This window comes from Electrona antarctica, assembly GCF_951216825.1.
Source record: "Electrona antarctica genome assembly, chromosome: 1".
In the NCBI taxonomy this organism is placed as follows: domain Eukaryota; kingdom Metazoa; phylum Chordata; class Actinopteri; order Myctophiformes; family Myctophidae; genus Electrona; species Electrona antarctica.
Window position 1 is genome coordinate 11,551,075 of NC_136806.1, and position 19,142 is coordinate 11,570,216.

Sequence of the window (19,142 nt, forward strand, 5' to 3'; positions counted from 1 at the left end):
GAAATAGACAGGTAGAGATACAGAAAGAGAGAAATAGACAGGTAGAGAGATACAGAAAGAGAGAAATAGACAGGTAGAGAGATACAGAAAGAGAGAAATAGACAGGTAGAGATACAGAAAGAGAGAAAGAGACAGGTAGAGAGATACAGAAAGAGAGAAATAGACAGGTAGAGATACAGAAAGAGAGACATAGACAGGTAGAGAGATACAGAAAGAGAGAAATAGACAGGTAGAGAGATACAGAAAGAGAGAAATAGACAGGTAGAGAGATACAGAAAGAGAGAAATAGACAGGTAGAGATACAGAAAGAGAGAAATAGACAGGTAGAGATACAGAAAGAGAGAAATAGACAGGTAGAGATACAGAAAGAGAGAAAGAGACAGGTAGAGATACAGAAAGAGAGACATAGACAGGTAGAGATACAGAAAGAGAGACATAGACAGGTAGAGAGATACAGAAAGAGAGACATAGACAGGTAGAGATACAGAAAGAGAGACATAGACAGGTAGAGATACAGAAAGAGAGACATAGACAGGTAGAGAGATACAGAAAGAGAGAAATAGACAGGTAGAGATACAGAAAGAGAGAAACAGACAGGTAGAGATACAGAAAGAGAGACATAGACAGGTAGAGATACAGAAAGAGAGAAACAGACAGGTAGAGATACAGAAAGAGAGACATAGACAGGTAGAGATACAGAAAGAGAGACATAGACAGGTAGAGATACAGAAAGAGAGAAATAGACAGGTAGAGATACAGAAAGAGAGAAATAGACAGGTAGAGAGATACAGAAATAGACAGGTAGAGATACAGAAAGAGAGAAATAGACAGGTAGAGATACAGAAAGAGAGAAATAGACAGGTAGAGAGATACAGAAATAGACAGGTAGAGAGATACAGAAAGAGAGAAATAGACAGGTAGAGATACAGAAAGAGAGAAATAGACAGGTAGAGAGATACAGAAATAGACAGGTAGAGAGATACAGAAATAGACAGGTAGAGAGATACAGAAAGAGAGAAATAGACAGGTAGAGATACAGAAAGAGAGAAATAGACAGGTAGAGAGATACAGAAATAGACAGGTAGAGAGATACAGAAAGAGAGAAATAGACAGGTAGAGATACAGAAAGAGAGAAATAGACAGGTAGAGAGATACAGAAATAGACAGGTAGAGAGATAAAGAAAGAGAGAAATAGACAGGTAGAGATACAGAAAGAGAGAAATAGACAGGTAGAGAGATACAGAAATAGACAGGTAGAGAGATACAGAAATAGACAGGTAGAGAGATACAGAAATAGACAGGTAGAGAGATACAGAAAGAGAGAAATAGACAGGTAGAGATACAGAAAGAGAGAAATAGACAGGTAGAGAGATACAGAAATAGACAGGTAGAGAGATAAAGAAATAGACAGGTAGAGAGATACAGAAATAGAGAAATAGAGAGGTAGAGATACAGAAAGACAGAAATAGACAGGTAGAGAGATACAGAAATAGACAGGTAGAGAGATACAGAAATAGACAGGTAGAGAGATACAGAAATAGAGAAATAGAGAGGTAGAGATACAGAAAGACAGAAATAGACAGGTAGAGAGAGAGCCAGACCATGACATGCACGTGGAATGCACTTACCCAGTTCGTCCTCATTGGTGGACTCATGCAGTGTGATCCTCTCCATGCATTTCTCATGTTCACGCTTGATGACGCAGTGGTCCGACTCGGGGGCCACCTGTGTCAATGCACGCACGCACGCGCACACACACACACACACACACACACACACACACACACACACACACACACACACACACACACACACACACACACACACACACACACACACACACACACACACACACACACACACACACTTTAGTTACTGTACTCTCTGAAGTAATTTAAGCAGTAAAGCTCTATAATGTATTTTGTGAGCTTGTAGATCTGCTATAGACGACGCCAGGCCCAGGAAATAGTTTCCAATGCATTTTTCCCATAGACATTTCAAAACGTATTTATTTAAAGACCTTATAAGCGTCGTACGAAGCCAACACTTGTCGCGACAAATCATGACAACAAACACAATATTTTGGACCAAACAAATAATTACAAAGAAGAAAAACAACAAAAAAAGTGTTGTAACCTGCCTTCTTCTTCTTTCTAATTATTTGTTCAGCCCGAACAATTGTGTTTGTTGTCATGATTTGTCACGACAACAGTTGGCTTTGTCCGCGGCGTAAACGTCTTTAAATAAATACTTTCTGAAAAGTCTATGAGGAAAATGAACGGGGATTTCTTTTCCGTATAGTCCTGACATCACTCGCTCATACCCTGGGTCACGGACGTTTTACTCTACAGTATATGGAAAAACAACCTTGAGTCATCTTCGAATCGTCTCATATAAGCATTGTGGTCCAAAATTTAAACTAATCGTCCCGGAGCCATTGTCAGGGAGTTGGCTTACGATAGTCAGTCACTCATATTGGATACTGTTCTGTTTCTGGCAAAAATGAAATGAACAGCATTTTCTCACCGTCATGCTGTGGTTCATATGAGTCCAACCGCCGGGCTAACTCGTTTATTATAGCCTGGTTATAGCCACTCCCCCTTGAAATCACATTCCATTACTTTCAGATTGGAATGAAATGTGATCTGTTAACCAGGCTAGTTCTTAGCAGAGCCATAGAGTAAGGCGCGATTCAAAAGTCGGTTCGGCTCTGTAGAGCCTACAATGTGACGTCATTTGAGGTTCTTCGGTGCTACTGAAAAGAGCCAAAATCATTTCGGCACTACAGCGGTAAAATAGGAGTATGAATCGGCCCTAAGACAGAGTTACGACAACTCCGTTCACTTCATGGGGCCAGCAGGCTCTTCTACATAGACTTCTATTGAAAGGGGACAACCGGAAGTTTACGGAATGCATTGGAGTCTATGGGCTCGCCGCGAGTACATGAACCACGTGGCCGGGCTGCTTTCTGCCCCCTCAATGTCGTAACTCTGTCTTAGTCTGTGGCTCTGGTTCTTAGATGCCACAATATTAAACACGTCTATGGGAAATCAGAATGGGGGGAAAGAAACCCCCCAGGTAGGATGCGTAAATTACGTCCGACTTTGGTCTGAAATAAAGTGTTAAATATGTGTACACATTTATAGATAAATGAGCATATGATAAATACATGTAGATATATTCCACGGTGCAGAATGGTGTTCTGTAAGTAAGCATATGTTATTTATATAGCACCTTTCACAGAGAGCTCTCTGTGCTTTACATGCAATAAAAATACAGAACAGAAGCAAGCAAAGCAGATAAAAAAAATATTGCTGTACAATTCAACTCAAACAAAACCACAATACAAGCGTCAGAAATACATCATAAATCAATAGGTAAGTTAAGTTAGTATGTTCAAGATGAACCATCCACAAAAGCTTGTTAAAAAAGAAATGTTTTTAAGGCAATTCTTAATAATGTCCACTGTAGAGTGGAGACAGGGACTGACAGACTATGTGGTGTGACAGACAGACAGACAGACAGACAGACAGACAGACAGACAGACAGACAGACAGACGTCAGTCCAGTGCGGCAGTCAGGGGAAACATTTACCCATCTGCAGTAGTAGGGGGGGCATATTTATCAGTGTTTTCCATCAACAGCTCTCAGGCTCACCACCACAGTATAACTCTCTTCCGCTCACTCTCTGTGGAACACACCTTCAGCCATCATCATCCATCCTTTTCTGACATAGTTATTATTTCTCTTTTTCTTGTTCTCCCTCCTCCACGTTTCACTCCCTCTGCCATGTTTTGAATCTCCAATGGGAGATTCTCGTGTGTGTGTGTGTGTGTGTGTGTGTGTGTGTGTGTGTGTGTGTGTGTGTGTGTGTGTGTGTGTGTGTGTGTATGTGATGGCCTGGTCAGCCTGCAATGACATGCATAAGATCTGGTCATCCCAGCTTAGTAAGATGTTACAACTAAGTAAAAATATTTAGGACGACCATTGAGCCGATTCTACTCTATGGATCAGAGACATGGACACTTTCAATGAAATTAGAGAAATGGTTGGATGGCACTTACACCCGCCTTCTAATGAGAGCGCAAAATCTGTCTTGGAGGAGACACCCATCGACTAATCTAATATACGGCAACCTTCCCCATGTTTCTTCACTAGTCCGATCCAGAAGAACACAGTTTGCCGGCCACTGCTACAGAGATGACAATGAGGTTATATCTTCCCTTCTTCTCTGGAGTCCTGCCTCAAAGCAGACCAGAGGTAGAACACTGTCGATCGCTAGGGACACATGCATCAGTAAGCAGGAACTGGGGATGGCAATGAAGGACCGGAAAGTCTGGCGTGGCATTGTGAAATCCATGATCTCGACCGCGGTCGAAAAATGATGATGTGTGTGCGCGCGTCCGTGCGTGCACACATACTTCCTCTCATGAAAGACTCCCAGAGTGAGTATGTTTGGAGCCATATGATATGGCCCATTTGGTCAGCAGCCTAACGTATCTCCTGTTTCTGTAGCGTGAAGCACAGCTTGATGCACTTGATGCATCCCCTGGTCGTTGAAACATAGTGGAAGGAATACTCAATTGAAGTGCAGATAATGAGAAATGTCCTCTAGAGTACGGTACTCCAGTAATCATGCTTTGTTACCGTCCACCGCTGCCTGTAGCATGTATATAATGTTGTCCAGCTCTGTGAGCCCTGGCTGACTCATCTCTCTCTATCGGTGTCCACTGATATGAACAGGCGGCGGGCCTCCACGGATCGTCACACCACCACCGAGGGATTCCACAGTAGAGATTCCCCAGAATACACACGGTGCACACCGGCCAAAATTATCATGTCTCCCCCCTTCTCCACTCCCTCGTATACAAAACACTGATGCTGGCCTACAAAAGCAACCAAAGGTATTAGTGTGGTACGAGGCAAAAAAAACAAACAGCTCCCGTATGATTTTTGTACTAAAATAGTTTCTTTTTTTGCCGTTTTGGCTTTTATAGGGTCTTAACTGTCCGAAAATGAGTGTCAAATGATGGGTGTCAAATGTCTATCTTTGCACCATTTGAAACGCACATTCCATGCAATATTATGGTTTCTCACACTAGCACAACTCAAAACGATTTTTTACGTTGAATGCACATAAAAAGTGTTTTGTGTTGTTGATATTAACCATCTGGTACCCTACTATAAATGTGGCACATCTCTGCGTCTACGGTTGTAATGCACGTAACTCGAGAACCGTTTGGCCCACCGACTTCATATTCGACACACACGTTCCAGTCAGTCAATTTGCCCTCTTCAGACACAGGCAGATACAGAGATCTCCATCTCCATGTGGGACACAGACAGACAGTTAAAACGGGTGCTATGACAAGTTGACAACGGGTATAATTAGGTTCCCAAGTTGCATCGTTCTCAAGTAGGCCAGTAGCCGATGGGCACGTACAGGTCTAGTCTTATAAATGGCATAACATAATGGTTGTGTAAATGGTGCATTTATAATAGAAAGCACCAGCCTTTGTTAGAAAGAGCTCTTTGTGTTCAGTAAAGATGGAGATGTTGCTAAGCAGCCGGCAGAAACAGCTATAGAGCCAGAGCTGTACAGTGATGGGTCTCATCTGTCTGGCACAGGATCAGACACGGACATGTAGAACTTAAGTACGATAATTTATTATTTTGTTTGCAGCCTCTCTTTGCAGCCTGGATGACATGTTACAGTACATACTGTCCGTTTTATTAGACGGAATACAACTGGTTTTCATAGGCGCTCTCATTGCCAAGCGCACGCACGCACGCACGCACGCACGCACGCACGCACGCACGCACGCACACACTCACGCACGCACGCACGAAACGTCATCAAGCAACCAAATATAGTCTCTGTCCGGTGGAAACTTCATATGTCCAAAACTTCTACTTTTCAGAATTCAAATTAAAAAATAGCAAAAGTAGCAGATCGACATGCTCGGAACGCGTCATTTCGCGCCACGCTTCGAGTTTGTAGATCTGCAACTTTGGATTGTTGTGTGTGACGCAGGAGGTAGAGCAGGTCATCCAATGATCCATGGGTCAGCGGTTCAAATCCCGGCTCCTCCTGTCTACATGTCGAAATGTCCTTGGGCAAGACACTGAACCCCAAATTGCTCCCGATGTGCTGGTTGGTACCTTGCATGGCTTCCGCCGCAATCGGTGTATGAATGGGTGAATGTAATGCACAATCTATGTAAAGCGCCTTGGATAAAGGCGCTATATAAATGCACCATTTACCATTTATTTTATTTGATCAAGTAGGAACGTTAATTTAATAAAAATACACAAAAAGTTAAGGAGGTTTCATTCAGCCCGACAGCAACGATATGCTACGTTCAGTTGAGCGTGCATGTACAGTAAAGTACAGTATGTATCAACATATGCACAATGCATACAATGTGCAGTGCACGTGAGACGCAAACACACACACACACACACACATTCCTAACCCATTTTGGGCGGGAACCCCTTTTGGTGTTTTAAACATTATGTTATAATTTAGCTATTGAAAAATAGCAGATCTACAAGCTCATAGCGCGGCACCGAGTGCCGCGCTATGAACTTGTAGGTCTGCTATTTTTGAAAAATCGTTAAAATGTGCCTCAAATCTTTCAGAAAATTGTCATGATTTAGAAAACATTTTTTTTAAATGTCGACGTCAGGCCTGAATGGGCTAAAGTGTGAGCAGCTGGTCGGGTGTGTCCAGTTAGTATATGTGCTGTTGTTCTGCCGTGCTGTAGGAGTGTCTGGCATGTTGTCGGCGCTCCAGCTGTGCTCTGTCACACACACTCCACACTGAAGAGCCATCGAGTGGAAACACAGTTGGGCGTCTGCAAAGCACACCAGGCTCCCGATAACATCACCAACACACAACAACACCCATGCAGTGATGGAGAAAAAGTACAACTTTTTTTTATATACCGTGTATAAAAAGCCTGGTAATCCAAATTTACTTGAGTAAAAGGACGAAAGTATTGGCACCAAAATATATTTCAAGTACCAAAAGGTAGTACTACACGACCAAAACGTTGTTAGGAGGTAAATGGTAAATGGTGCATTTATATAGCGCCTTTATCCAAGGCCTTTACATAGATTGTGCATTACATTTCCCCCATTCACACACCGATTGTGGCGGAAGCCATGCAAGGTACCAACCAGCACATCGGGAGCAATTTGGGGTTCAGTATCTTGCCCAAGGACACTTCGACATGTAGACAGGAGGAGCCGGGATTCGAACCGCCGACCCATGGATCATTGGACGACCTGCTCTACCTCCTGAGCCACAGTCGCCCCAGGAGGTAGAGCAGGTCGAGCAGGTCGTCCAATGATCCGTGGGTCGGAATCCCGGCTCCTCCTGTCCACATGTCGAAGTGTCCTTGGGCAAGACACTGAACCCTACATTGGCACCAATGAGTCGGTCGGTGCTAGCTTGCCGACGTCGGTGTGCGAGTGTGGGAAGTGAGGACGCTGGCGTCGACTGTTCGCCGCTTCAGCTCCCAATGTATGTAATGAATGAACCATCGTAAAGCGCTTTGAGCACTTGGAAAAGCGATATATAAAAATGCAAGTCATTATTACAGCACTCACATCTGGGGATGTGATCAGCAACAGCACCACGTGGGGGGGGCAGCTCACTGACTAACACCAGACTGATATCTGAAGAGTGCACACGATAGGTCAACAGCTGTTATGGTTACATGACCATGAGATACAGTATGTCATGGTACTACTGTACGTTCATAACCATCATCTCTCCTAGTCTATACTAGACCAGACATGGGTTTGACTAGAGCCTGACTAGAGCCTTCGGAGAGTACTAGTCATCCGATTACTGATACACGTTGACCGATATTCTGTTAAAAAGTGCTAAATAATCAACATGTTCTGAGCTTATATATATATCTGCAATTATTATTTTATGTTTGATATGTTGGGAAAATTGAAATTGGTGAAAAATCGGGACACGTCGGCTGCATAATTGCCGATACTCATGTTGTCAACACCTTCCGACAATGACCAAACGAGACACCCGTAATTGCTCCTGTGCCTGCGTGTGTGGATGCGTGCGTGTGTGCGTGCGTGCCTGCGTGTGTGGATGCGTGTGTGCATGTGTGCGCGTGTGTGTGTCGCACACTGTAAAGCTCTTGAAGGATGAAGGAGCTATAGAAAGACCAGACCATTTTCCTCATCTGAATCACAAATCATGGGTCAGCTCAGCACTGTAGAAATTATCCACAGAGGGCAGCACAAGTGTATACGCAAATCACTGGATGGTATTTAAATGTCACTTCAGTTAAAGAAATTTACCACCGTGGCTGACAAATCAACCAGCACTGTCCACCACTGTTGTGATCTTGCATACTCCGTATATTAACACATTTAGACCTGAGACCAGATTCTACAAAATGTCTTCTAGATCCTGACAGTTGTCTGAAAAACGTATGTTTCCATGTAAGTGATTCTCAAACTATTTCATGTTAAGGACCCCAAAAATTATATGTAATTGGCCGCTGACCCCCATCTGAAAATATGTTGTTCCAGGGACCCCCAGAAGCAAAGATGATGAGTTAAAAACTTTCACTGTGAAATAAAATATGTTCAAAGATTTGCGCCATATTTTCACGATTTAAAAAAAATAACAGATCTAAGAGCTTGTACATGTGCTATAGATCTGCTATTGTTCAACAGCTAAAGTTTAAAATAATGGTTAAAGTGGTTAACCCATTCTTGACAGGAACCCCTTTTGGTGTTTCAAGCATTATATTATACCGTAGCTATTGAAAAATAGCAGATCTACAAGCTCATAGCGCGGCACAGAGTGTAGGTCTGCTATTTTTGAAAAATCTTGAAAATGTGGCTCAAATCAAAGAGCGAACGTTTTAACTCAAATCTTTGCTTCTGAGAGATCCCTGGAACAACATATTTTCAGATGGGGGTCGGTGGCCAATTACATATAATTTTTGGGGTCCTTGGCATGAAATATTGAGCACCACTGATACAGAAACATGAGGTTTTTCAGAAAATTGTCATCATTTAGAAGACATTTCAGGCCTAAAGTGGTTAACCCATTTTGAACGGGAACCCCTTTTGGTGTTTTAACTAAGCATTATGTTATACTTTAGCTATTGAAAAATAGCAGATCTATAAGCTCATAGCGCGCCACCGAGTGGCGCGCTACGAGCTTGTAGGTCTGCTATTTTTTGAAAAATCATGAAAATGCGGCACAAATCTTTGAATATATATTCTTTCAGAAGACTTTTTTTTTCATTTCGACGTCAGGCCTAAAGTGGTTAAACGCTAAAGAGACACAGTGTTGCGTTCCCGTCCTAAATGGGTTAAAAAAAAAGCAAACGCACAGAATAATTTGCGACGCTGATTTACGGGCCATCTTATTGTAAATCTAGGGACGCTATCTTCCTTGGATGACGTCCATGTGTGTCTACATGCGTTGGAGTTCATCCCTACCTCTCCTTTCACCTCTATCCTCTTTCTTTTCTAATTCTCTTTTTTCCCTCGTCTGTCCTACACACAGAACCCCTTTCCAACGGTTGGTTCCCAATGGGAACCGGTTCAGTTCTTGTTGGTTCTTATATATTAACCCATTTTGACCTGGGAACGATTCTGCAAATGTCTTCTAAATCCTGACTGTTTTCTTGAAAAGGCTATGTTTCTACGTCAGTCGTTCTCAAACACTTTCATGTCACTTTTCACGATTCTTCAAAAATAGCAGACCTACAAGCTCGTAGCGCGGCACTCGGTGCCGCGCTATGAGCTTGTAGATCTGCTATTTTTCAATAGCTAAAGTATTACATAATGCAACACCAAAAGGGGTTCCCGCCCAGAATGGGTTCAATTGTTTATAGGATCAATACAAGTAAATTAATACATGATAACCCTTCCACAGTATAGTAGCTTTTTCATATTTTCTATTATTTTGCATATCTTCCTACATAATGCCTCATTTGCATATTTAAAAATGTAAAATTTGTAATACAATCAATCATTGTCTTCGTGTAAGTACTCAAGTGGGGAAGTGTCATGGTGATAACAATCTAATAGGTATGCTTTTGGCCATTCAATTCATAATTAATTTAACGTTCCAATTTTGGCGCTCTGGCTCATGGACTAAGAACCAAAAAGAACTGAACCGGTTCCCATTGGGAACCAACCGGTGGAATAGGGGCCACAGTGGTGGGAAAAGTACTCAAATGCCTACTGCAATGTAGAAATACACAGTTACAAGTAAATGGCCGGAAATTAAAAATTCACTTGAGTGAAAGTACAAAAGTATTGTAAAATGTACTTAACCCATTTTGGGCGGGAACCCCTTTTGGTGTTAACATTATGTTATGCTTTAGCTGTTGAAAAATAGCAGATCTACAAGCTCATAGCGCGCCACCGAGTGGCGCGCTACAAGCTTGTAGGTCTGCTATTTTTGAAAAATCGAAGAACCACTGACATAGAAACATAGCTTTTTCAGAAAACTATCAGGATGTAGAAGACATTTTTAAAATCTGATCTCAGGTCAAAATGGGTTAAAGTACCAACAGTAGAAACTCTTGCAGAATATCCCATGTCACAAAGTTTTCAAATGTAAAAAAACAACAACGTATTAAAATCTTTTGAAAATAGCAGATCTACAAGCTCACAATGCATCACATCGTGACACATTGTGAGCTTGTAGATTGGCAATTTTCAAAATCTACGTAGTAACTAGTAACTAATAAACAAAAAAAAACGTACTTGAGTAAAAAGTACAATATTTGCCTCTGAGATGTACCGGAGTAAAGTTAAAGAAAAATTGTTAAAGAAATACTCAATTGAAGCCCATTTTGGGCGGGGACCCCTTTTGGTGTTAGCCTTATGTTATGCTTTAGCTATTGAAAAATAGCAGAACGACTGACATAGAAACATAGCTTTTTCAGAAAACTGTCATTTTCAAACAGACATTTTTAGAATCTGATCTCAGGTCAAAATGGGTTAAGTAAATATACTTGGTTACTTTCCACCACTGGTCCTAGACTGCTTTATTTACAGTCTCCTCCATACTCGTCATTTGCTTCTGTTTCCTCTCTCGCCAACAGATGTGGCATCCAGATAAGCCACCCATTTTGTAAAAGCAGCCATCCGCCGCTCTTCCCCCCTAAGGCTACGTGTGACTGAGGACCATAACGCAGCCACAGTCCCGCCCGCCGCACTGCCCAGCCCAAGCTAATAAAAATCCCATTAGATCCGCTCGACCTCTAAGCTCGCCATACAGTGACAGCCGACACGACGCGGACGGTTCTCCGGCTGCCTCGTCAGCCGAGAAGGTGGACAATTGGGAATAATGTGGTATGTCAATTGCATTGTAAGGGCAAAGAAAATCATTATAACAGAAAAAAGAAAAACACTTCACATGCACTGCGAGACGGCAGAAGCCTTAACCCATTTAGAAATGGACATTTAAAAAAATGTCTTCTAAATCATGACAGTTTTCTGAAATACCTATGTTTCTATATCAGTGGTGCTCAATATTTGATGTCAAGGACCCCCAGACCGCCGCCGACCCCCATCTGACAATATGTTGTTCCAAGGAACCCCCCAGAAGCTATTTTTTTTGTTAAAAACGTTCGCTCTGAAAGAATATTATATTCAAAGATTTGCACCACATTTTCATGATTTTTCAAAAATAGCAGACCTACAAGCTTGCCGCGCTATGATCTTGTAGATATGCTATTTTTCAATAGCTAAAGTATAACATAATGCTTGAAACACAAAAAGGGGTTCCCGCCCGAAATGGGTTAAGGTTGGGCAGGCGAGCTTGTGACTGGATGGTGCAAGAGAGAGAGTCACGCTGCACGAGGGGAAATAAATTAATGTCCCTCTCTTGCCTCAATCGCTCAAAAACGGTACCCTCGAGCAAGGCACTTTGCTCTAGTCCCAATTAGAGCTAGTGGAGGACACCAAGGGGCACTGGCCATATATGGAGTGTGTCTTGAGTGTACAGGGTGTGATGAGGTCAGATCAACATATGGAATGCCAGAACAGGTCAGCTTCATATATGGAGATCTAAGGGTGGCAGCGGGGGCAGTGTCTTGAGTGTACAGGGTGTGATGAGGTCAGATCAACATATGGAATGCCAGAACAGGTCAGCTTCATATATGGAGATCTAAGGGTGGCAGCGGGGGCAGTGTCTTGAGTGTACAGGGTTTAATGAGAGCTCAGGTAGAGCCGGGGCCTTAATATTCGGGCCTGTTGAGAACTCTAGTTTTCGCCGGCTGCCAGGTGCGGCTGCTCAAATTAAATTTGGGGCGGGCCCGTCTAGAGTTTAAATGGACAGGTATCAGTCAAAAGTGAAAAAAATAAAAAAATAAAAAAACGGCAGGCTGATGATGTCATAGAGATGCCACAAGACCTGGGCACAATATATGGAGGCTTTCCCCATGTATGGGGATGATGATGTCATAGTGATGTCACAAGACCCATGGGCACAATATATGGAGGCTTTCCCCATGTATGGGGATGATGATGTCATAGTGATGTCACAAGACCTGGGCACAATATATGGAGGCTTTCCCCATGTATGGGGATGATGATGTCATAGTGATGTCACGAGACCCATGGGCACAATATATGGAGGCTTTCCCCATGTATGGGGATTTTGAGTGACGAAAAACGTCCCAAGTATGGGGATTTTCAGTGACGAAAAATAGTTAACTGCGACCTTCGGTCGCAATAAATATTATACCAGCCAACGATCAGGTACTACTGCTGCATAAGTTAAGCCTCAGCTAACAAAAGCAATAACTAACCAACTATGTTTACAGTGTTGGTAAGTTCATTGTTTTTGACTGGAGCTGGCAGATGTTTCCTACAAAAGCCACACACATTACCTTGTAATTGATTCATGCTCTGAATGGTGCAGTACAAATTACTAAATCACACTGTTTACTAAGAACTTAGTACTGTTTATTTTCCCAAAATACTGTGTAGTGTGTTGGCAGTGGGTGTGGGCGGAGTTTCCAGCTTGCCCGGCCTAAGGGAATGGGTTTATGAGAATGGAAGCTATGCATTTTGGTTAGTAAGCTCCCTTGGGGCCACAGCGCTGCTGTGTGTGTGTGTGTGTGTGTGTGTGTGTGTGTGTGTGTGTGTGTGTGTGTGTGTGTGTGTGTGTGTGTGTGTGTGTGTGTGTGTGTGTGTGTGTGTGTGTGTTCTGTTGCTAATAAGCATCATTATCCTGTAGCCATGCACAGGGACTGCTAGAAAAAAATGAAAGCTTATTCTCTGGCTAAGTTATTGTGTCACTAAATGACTAAAACACTCTGCCTGTTACATTTGGTGCAGGAAGTGCACAGGATTCAAGATGGCAGCTCTGGAATAAAGACAGACAAAGGCACGGAAGGAAGGAACCCACTGGATCCCGCCGTACTACGGGATCATCAGAACGTCTCTCCCACGTCTCAACATCATCTCATCAATGGCGGCAGCCAGAAACAGCAGACAGTGCCACTGGAGGTGCACCGTTTGAAACAGATGTGCTCGGATGATTTGCCTCATCCAAGCACATCTGGCCTCCCAGCTTAACCCATTTTGACCTGGGAACGATTCTAAAAATGCCTTCTAAATCCTGACAGTTTTCTCGAAAAACCCATGTTTCTATGTCAGTGGTTCTCAATATTTCATGTCAAGGACCCCCAGAATTATATGAAATTGGCCGCCGACCCCCATCTGAAAATATGTTGTTCCAGGGACCCTCCAGATGCAAAGTAAAAATGTTCGCTCTGAAAGAATATATTCAAAGATTTGCGTCACATTTTCACGATCTTTCAAAAATAGCAGACCTACAAGCTCATAGCGCGCCACTCGGTGGCGCGCTATGAGCTTGTAGATCTGCTATTTTTCAATAGCTAAATTATAACAATGTTTAAAACACCAAAAAGGTTTCCCACCTAAAATGGGTTGCGTGATCAGTGGAAGAGACGGCAGTCCAAGTTGCCCTGCAGATCCTCACTGACCTCAACAGAAAAACTATTTTAAAGGGCCAACGATAGAGTGATACGTCGCCATTTTGGCCGTATGGTGCCCGAGACAAGCTTGTCAGTGGCTGAAGGAAAGAGTGAGAAGAAAGACTGAGTGGCTACACAGCGGATCTCCGCCACAAGCGCCATTACACACAAATATGCATGGGTTCTCCACCTTTGAATCTATGACACGGGACGGGTCGGGACCCCCTGTACCGTTGGATGTACCGTTGGATGTTATGAACAGGCAGGGTGCAGCTGGTCAAACGGAATCACCATGGGTGGTGCTGCATTGTGGTGCTGCATTGTGACCGGCTCGCACCCTATGGGGGTCCCAGGAACCCCCATAATGAGTGACCCGTGGCCCCATCTGAGGGGAGTCATGGTCCCAGGAACCACCCTAATGACCCGTTGGGCCCCATCCGAGGGGAGTCATGGTCCCAGGAACCCCCATAATGAGTGACCCGTGGCCCCATCCGAGGGGGGTCATGGTCCCAGGAACCCCCATAATGAGTGACCCGTGGCCCCATCCGAGGGGAGTCATGGTCCCAGGAACCCCCATAATGAGTGACCCGTGGCCCCATCTGAGGGGAGTCATGGTCCCAGGAACCACCCTAATGACCCGTTGGTCCCCATCCGAGGGGAGTCATGGTCCCAGGAACCACCCTAATGACCCGTTGGTCCCCATCCGAGGGGAGTCATGGTCCCAGGAACCACCCTAATGACCCGTTGGTCCCCATCCGAGGGGAGTCATGGTCCCAGGAACCCCCATAATGAGTGACCGTGGCCCCATCCGAGGGGAGTCATGGTTCTAGGAACCACCCTAATGACCCGTTGGGCCCCATCCGAGGGGAGTCATGGTCCCAGGAACCCCCATAATGAGTGACCCGTGGCCCCATCCGAGGGGAGTCATGGTCCCAGAATCCACCCCGTCTTCCAAAGCCACAGAGGGATCTTCAAAGCTGGCCCGGTGACAGCGTCAGCTTCCCCAACAACACCCGGTGGTGGTTAAAGTAATCAAATGTTTTTACTCAAGTAAAAGCATCAATACTCTGTTACGAGCAAAAGTCTGGGTGATCAAAATGTATTTGAGGTAAAGTACAACATTAATGGCATCAACATTTACTTGAAGTAGCAAAAGTAAAGGTATTCATTAGCAAATGGATATAGGGTTCCATTTGATTCCATTGTTGTGCACTCTCAGACTTATGGGGCTCCTTGAAATGAACGTTTTAGAGCCACTGATCTTGTCCACGTTATTGGTATTTCTAAAACAGTCAACTGAGGGAAAAAAAGGTATGATGACTCATAGCATTCCTGACGTTGCAGTGAGTCAACCGAATAGGTGTGACTCATACTATACTTGACATTAGTGCTGAACCTAATATAAAGCATACAGCAGGGTTCCCCAATAGGCGGCCCGCGGGCCATTTGCGGCCCGTGGAGCGCCCCCTTGTGGCCCCTGGAAGAATTTCAAAAAAATGTTTTTTGTTTTGTTTTCGGGGGTGTCCCAGATATAAATGGCATTAAATGGGGGTCAGTTGCCTATACATGTCAAACTGGGCACCCCCTCAAGGACCACTGGTGGTCCCCGGACCACTGGTTGAGAACAACTTTTAAATAATTAATGAAAAAATAAAAAACCCAATTTGTCGGCCCCCGAGAGGAAAATGAATTGGGGAACCCTGGCATACAGTATACCATGGTCTGTTTGAAAGAAAAAAACTAAAAAAATCAGGCTTATTGTGTCAGAAAGGAAGTGCTCAGACCTCTAGCTCCATTGTATAGGCCCTGTTTACACTGCGTGACTTCATGTCACACTTTGTTTAGATTATCGTCTCATGTCGGCTGGAGACTTCATACGGTACGTCCAAAACTGTTACTTTTCCGGATTCTAATAAAAAAAATAGCAAAAGTAGCAGATCTACAAGCTCAAAATGCGTGGCTTCATGCCGCGTTTTGAGCTTGTTAAAATAACACATACCTTCCCGGTTTGAATGGGCTACATTTTAAAATGTACTAATATGAATCCTAGTATATAATATCCATATTGAAGAGGGAACAATTGATATAGTGTCTCTCCACACAAAAGTGTGCTAATGAAATGGGGCTCGGGGCAGCTGAACAAGCAGTTCTCTGGTCAGCCTGGCTGTGTGTTATTGTTCCAAAGTGGTCAGTAAAAGACATGAAGCTGATGTGGGAATTGTTACATTTGATGACGACGACATCAATGTAGCATACTGGGTGGTAATTTCATTCCTTTTACTTCCTCCAAATAGTTTCATAACAACGTCTGACATGGAGTGGACTCACGTGTATGCCAACATGTATGCCTTTTTTTTTAAAGATGTTTTTTTGGCTTTATTCTGCCTTTATTGATAGGTTGAAAGTAATCTGACAGGAAATGGGGGGAGAGATGGGGGGAGGGGGGGCAAGACACACGGCAAAGGCCGCCGGGATCGGGAGTTGAACCCGCGGCACGCCATCAGGCTGGCTCGGCAGCCTAGGTGCCCAGACGGTTGAGCTAACCGTCAGGCTGGCTCAGCAGCCTAGGTGCCCAGACGGTTGAGCTAACCGTCAGGTTGGCTCGGCAGCCTAGGTGCCCAGACGGTTGAGCTAACCGTCAGGCTGGCTCGGCAGCCTAGGTGCCCAGACGGTTGAGCTAACCGTCAGGCCGTCTCGGCAGCCTAGGTGCCCAGACGGTTGAGCTAACCGTCCAGATACAACTGCTGAACATGCTTATTAACACCCCGAACGCCCGGGGTTATTTAATGCATATTTATTTTATTAATAAATATGCATTAAAATATAGCAGCGGAGCACATTTATGTTATCCCGGATGTGGCTGAAGTAGCTTGATGTAGCCAAAACACTCTCGAGGCGATCGACAACACGATTATAAAGCGATTTAGCTGGGGACCCCCTGGGGGGCGGGGGGACCTTTTCGATGATGTCCCACCGGAAAATAACATCAAATTTTGCGCTCCCAGCCCAATCTCCGTCCTGAGCGCTGGGCGTTACTAATTGAAAGGGCGAACTTCGTCCTGTGCGCTCAGGGTGTTAACACACAGAGGAAAAAAGATGGCACCTTTATGACATATCGGTACTACTACAAAAACATAGACAGACTGCCCATAATAGCTGAGGCAGAACAGTGTTTAGTGTTCAGTGTTTAGTGTTTCTGCCCATAATAGCTGGGACAGAACAGTGTTCAGCCAACTTTTTTGCATTTGTCTTTTGCAATCCACACACACGCGCACACACGCACGCACGTCGCGCAGGCACACACACACACACACACACACACACACACACACACACACACACACACACACACAGTCACACACAGTCACACACGTACGTACGCACATGCATCGCTTACTCACCAGGGGCAGAAGAAGGATCACAGCCAGGAGGTATCCTCTCATTGTCTCTGAGGTGAATCAGTCCCAGAAAGGAGACCCACGAGGTGGTGTTTGTAGTGTGTGTGTGTGCTCGCGCGTGCACACACACACAAACACTGTGTGTTCACAGGGATGGTCCACGAGCACTCCCCGTGGCTTCAACGTACTTCAACATCAAGGGTTCTGAAAAGACACACAAACATCAGCCCTGTGCTGTAGTAGTAGCGCACGCACGCACGCACGCACGCACGCACGCACGCACGCACGCACGCACGCACGTACGCACACACAGTGGTTCTCTCTTTTTCACGTTCATGTTTTCTGTTGACTCTTAATCCATTGAGACCTGGAACGCATCCATGTCACGTTAGCGACAGTGTTTTAAACATTGTTATAATTTAGCTATTGAAAAATAGCAGATCTACAAGCTCATAGCGCGCCACCGAGTGGCGCGCTATGAACTTGTAGGTCTGCTATTTTTGAAAAATCGTTAAAATGTGCCTCAAATCTTTCCGAAAATTGTCATGATTTAGAAAACTTTTTTTTTAAATTTCGACGTCAGGCCTGAATGGGTTAAATGCTCTTCAGAATGTGCTCATACCGCATGCGTATCCATTTGGGGGGAGAAACACTGCTTGTTATGAATAAATATGAATTCATAAAGCACAAAACAGCGGAAAGGCATTTGTTGGAGAGGAGAGATCTCCATGGCTGGTAAAAATCAATGAGTGAATATTCAGTAGTGATGTGCCATGCAGTATCTATTATTAATGGCATTATGGCAATATAAAAATTTCAAGCACCATGAAAGCATTTTGAAAAATTAATTTGGGCATAAACCCCTTCATGATGCCCTAATAATGGCACACGCTCACACACGCGCGCATACGCACACACCCACAGCATTGGAAAGGGAAGAATTTTGCCTTGTTTTATAAGGTCCATGTCATTATAGGCCACCGAAAACAAAACATTTCAAAAGTATGATCAACGCACATTGATCATACATGATCATCACACACATTCAACGGTGTATGAATGTGTGTGATGATCATACATGTTCATCACACACATTCAACGGTGTATGAATGTGTGTGTGAATGCAATGCACAATCCCTTTGGATAAAAGTGCTATATACTGTACATATACTGTAAATGCACCATTTAAAAAAAAGGCTTAAGTGGTTAACTGCAAACTTGGAAGACATTATGAATTGCCTCCCCATGTGCACATGATGAGGACGGCAAAAAGTCAGCCGCGTGTCAAACTGTATTTTGTGATCCTTAATGAGTTCCGACACCTTGGGATGTGGCTTTTGCGTGTGCGTAAATGTGTTTTTAAGGACTCTGCATCAATCAGATCTGGTCCAATTAGTCAATGCCACACGTCCGTAGTGAGACAGGGCCTGCTAATAGGCCCTGCAGAACACAGGGGAGGTAACGGGACAGCTTCTGGGGGTTTGGGGGTTGTGGAACGTGGACTCATTAGTTCCCAAAAGCGCTATGATTCACTTTCACTACAAACAGGAAGCGTCACAATCAGACACACAGAAATGTAAACACACACTCGCAGCACATGTGTGCACTGCTCACATATCGTACATGCAATAACAAATGCAATTATTAAGCTAAACGAGAAACTGCATTGTGAGCTTGTAGATCTGCTATTTCCAAATGGTCGAAATGTATATATTGTAGGATTGAAGTG

The 19,142-nt window shown here is 44.0% G+C and overlaps 1 protein-coding gene across 2 annotated transcripts in view; it reads right to left on the reverse strand.

The window, feature by feature from the left end:
• Window positions 1–17,553, reverse strand: part of adcyap1r1a (adenylate cyclase activating polypeptide 1a (pituitary) receptor type I) — a 61,689-nt gene extending 44,136 nt beyond the window's left edge. For both annotated transcript variants that reach the window (XM_079500307.1, XM_079500306.1), the window contains exons 1-2: window positions 17,417–17,553; window positions 1,629–1,725 (exon numbers count right to left, since the gene is read on the reverse strand). In XM_079500307.1, the coding sequence (XP_079356433.1) occupies window positions 1,629–1,725; window positions 17,417–17,458 (139 nt within the window). In that variant the 5' untranslated portion in view covers window positions 17,459–17,553. The remainder of the gene's footprint in view (window positions 1–1,628; window positions 1,726–17,416) is intronic.
• Between the last annotated feature and the right edge of the window lie 1,589 nt (window positions 17,554–19,142).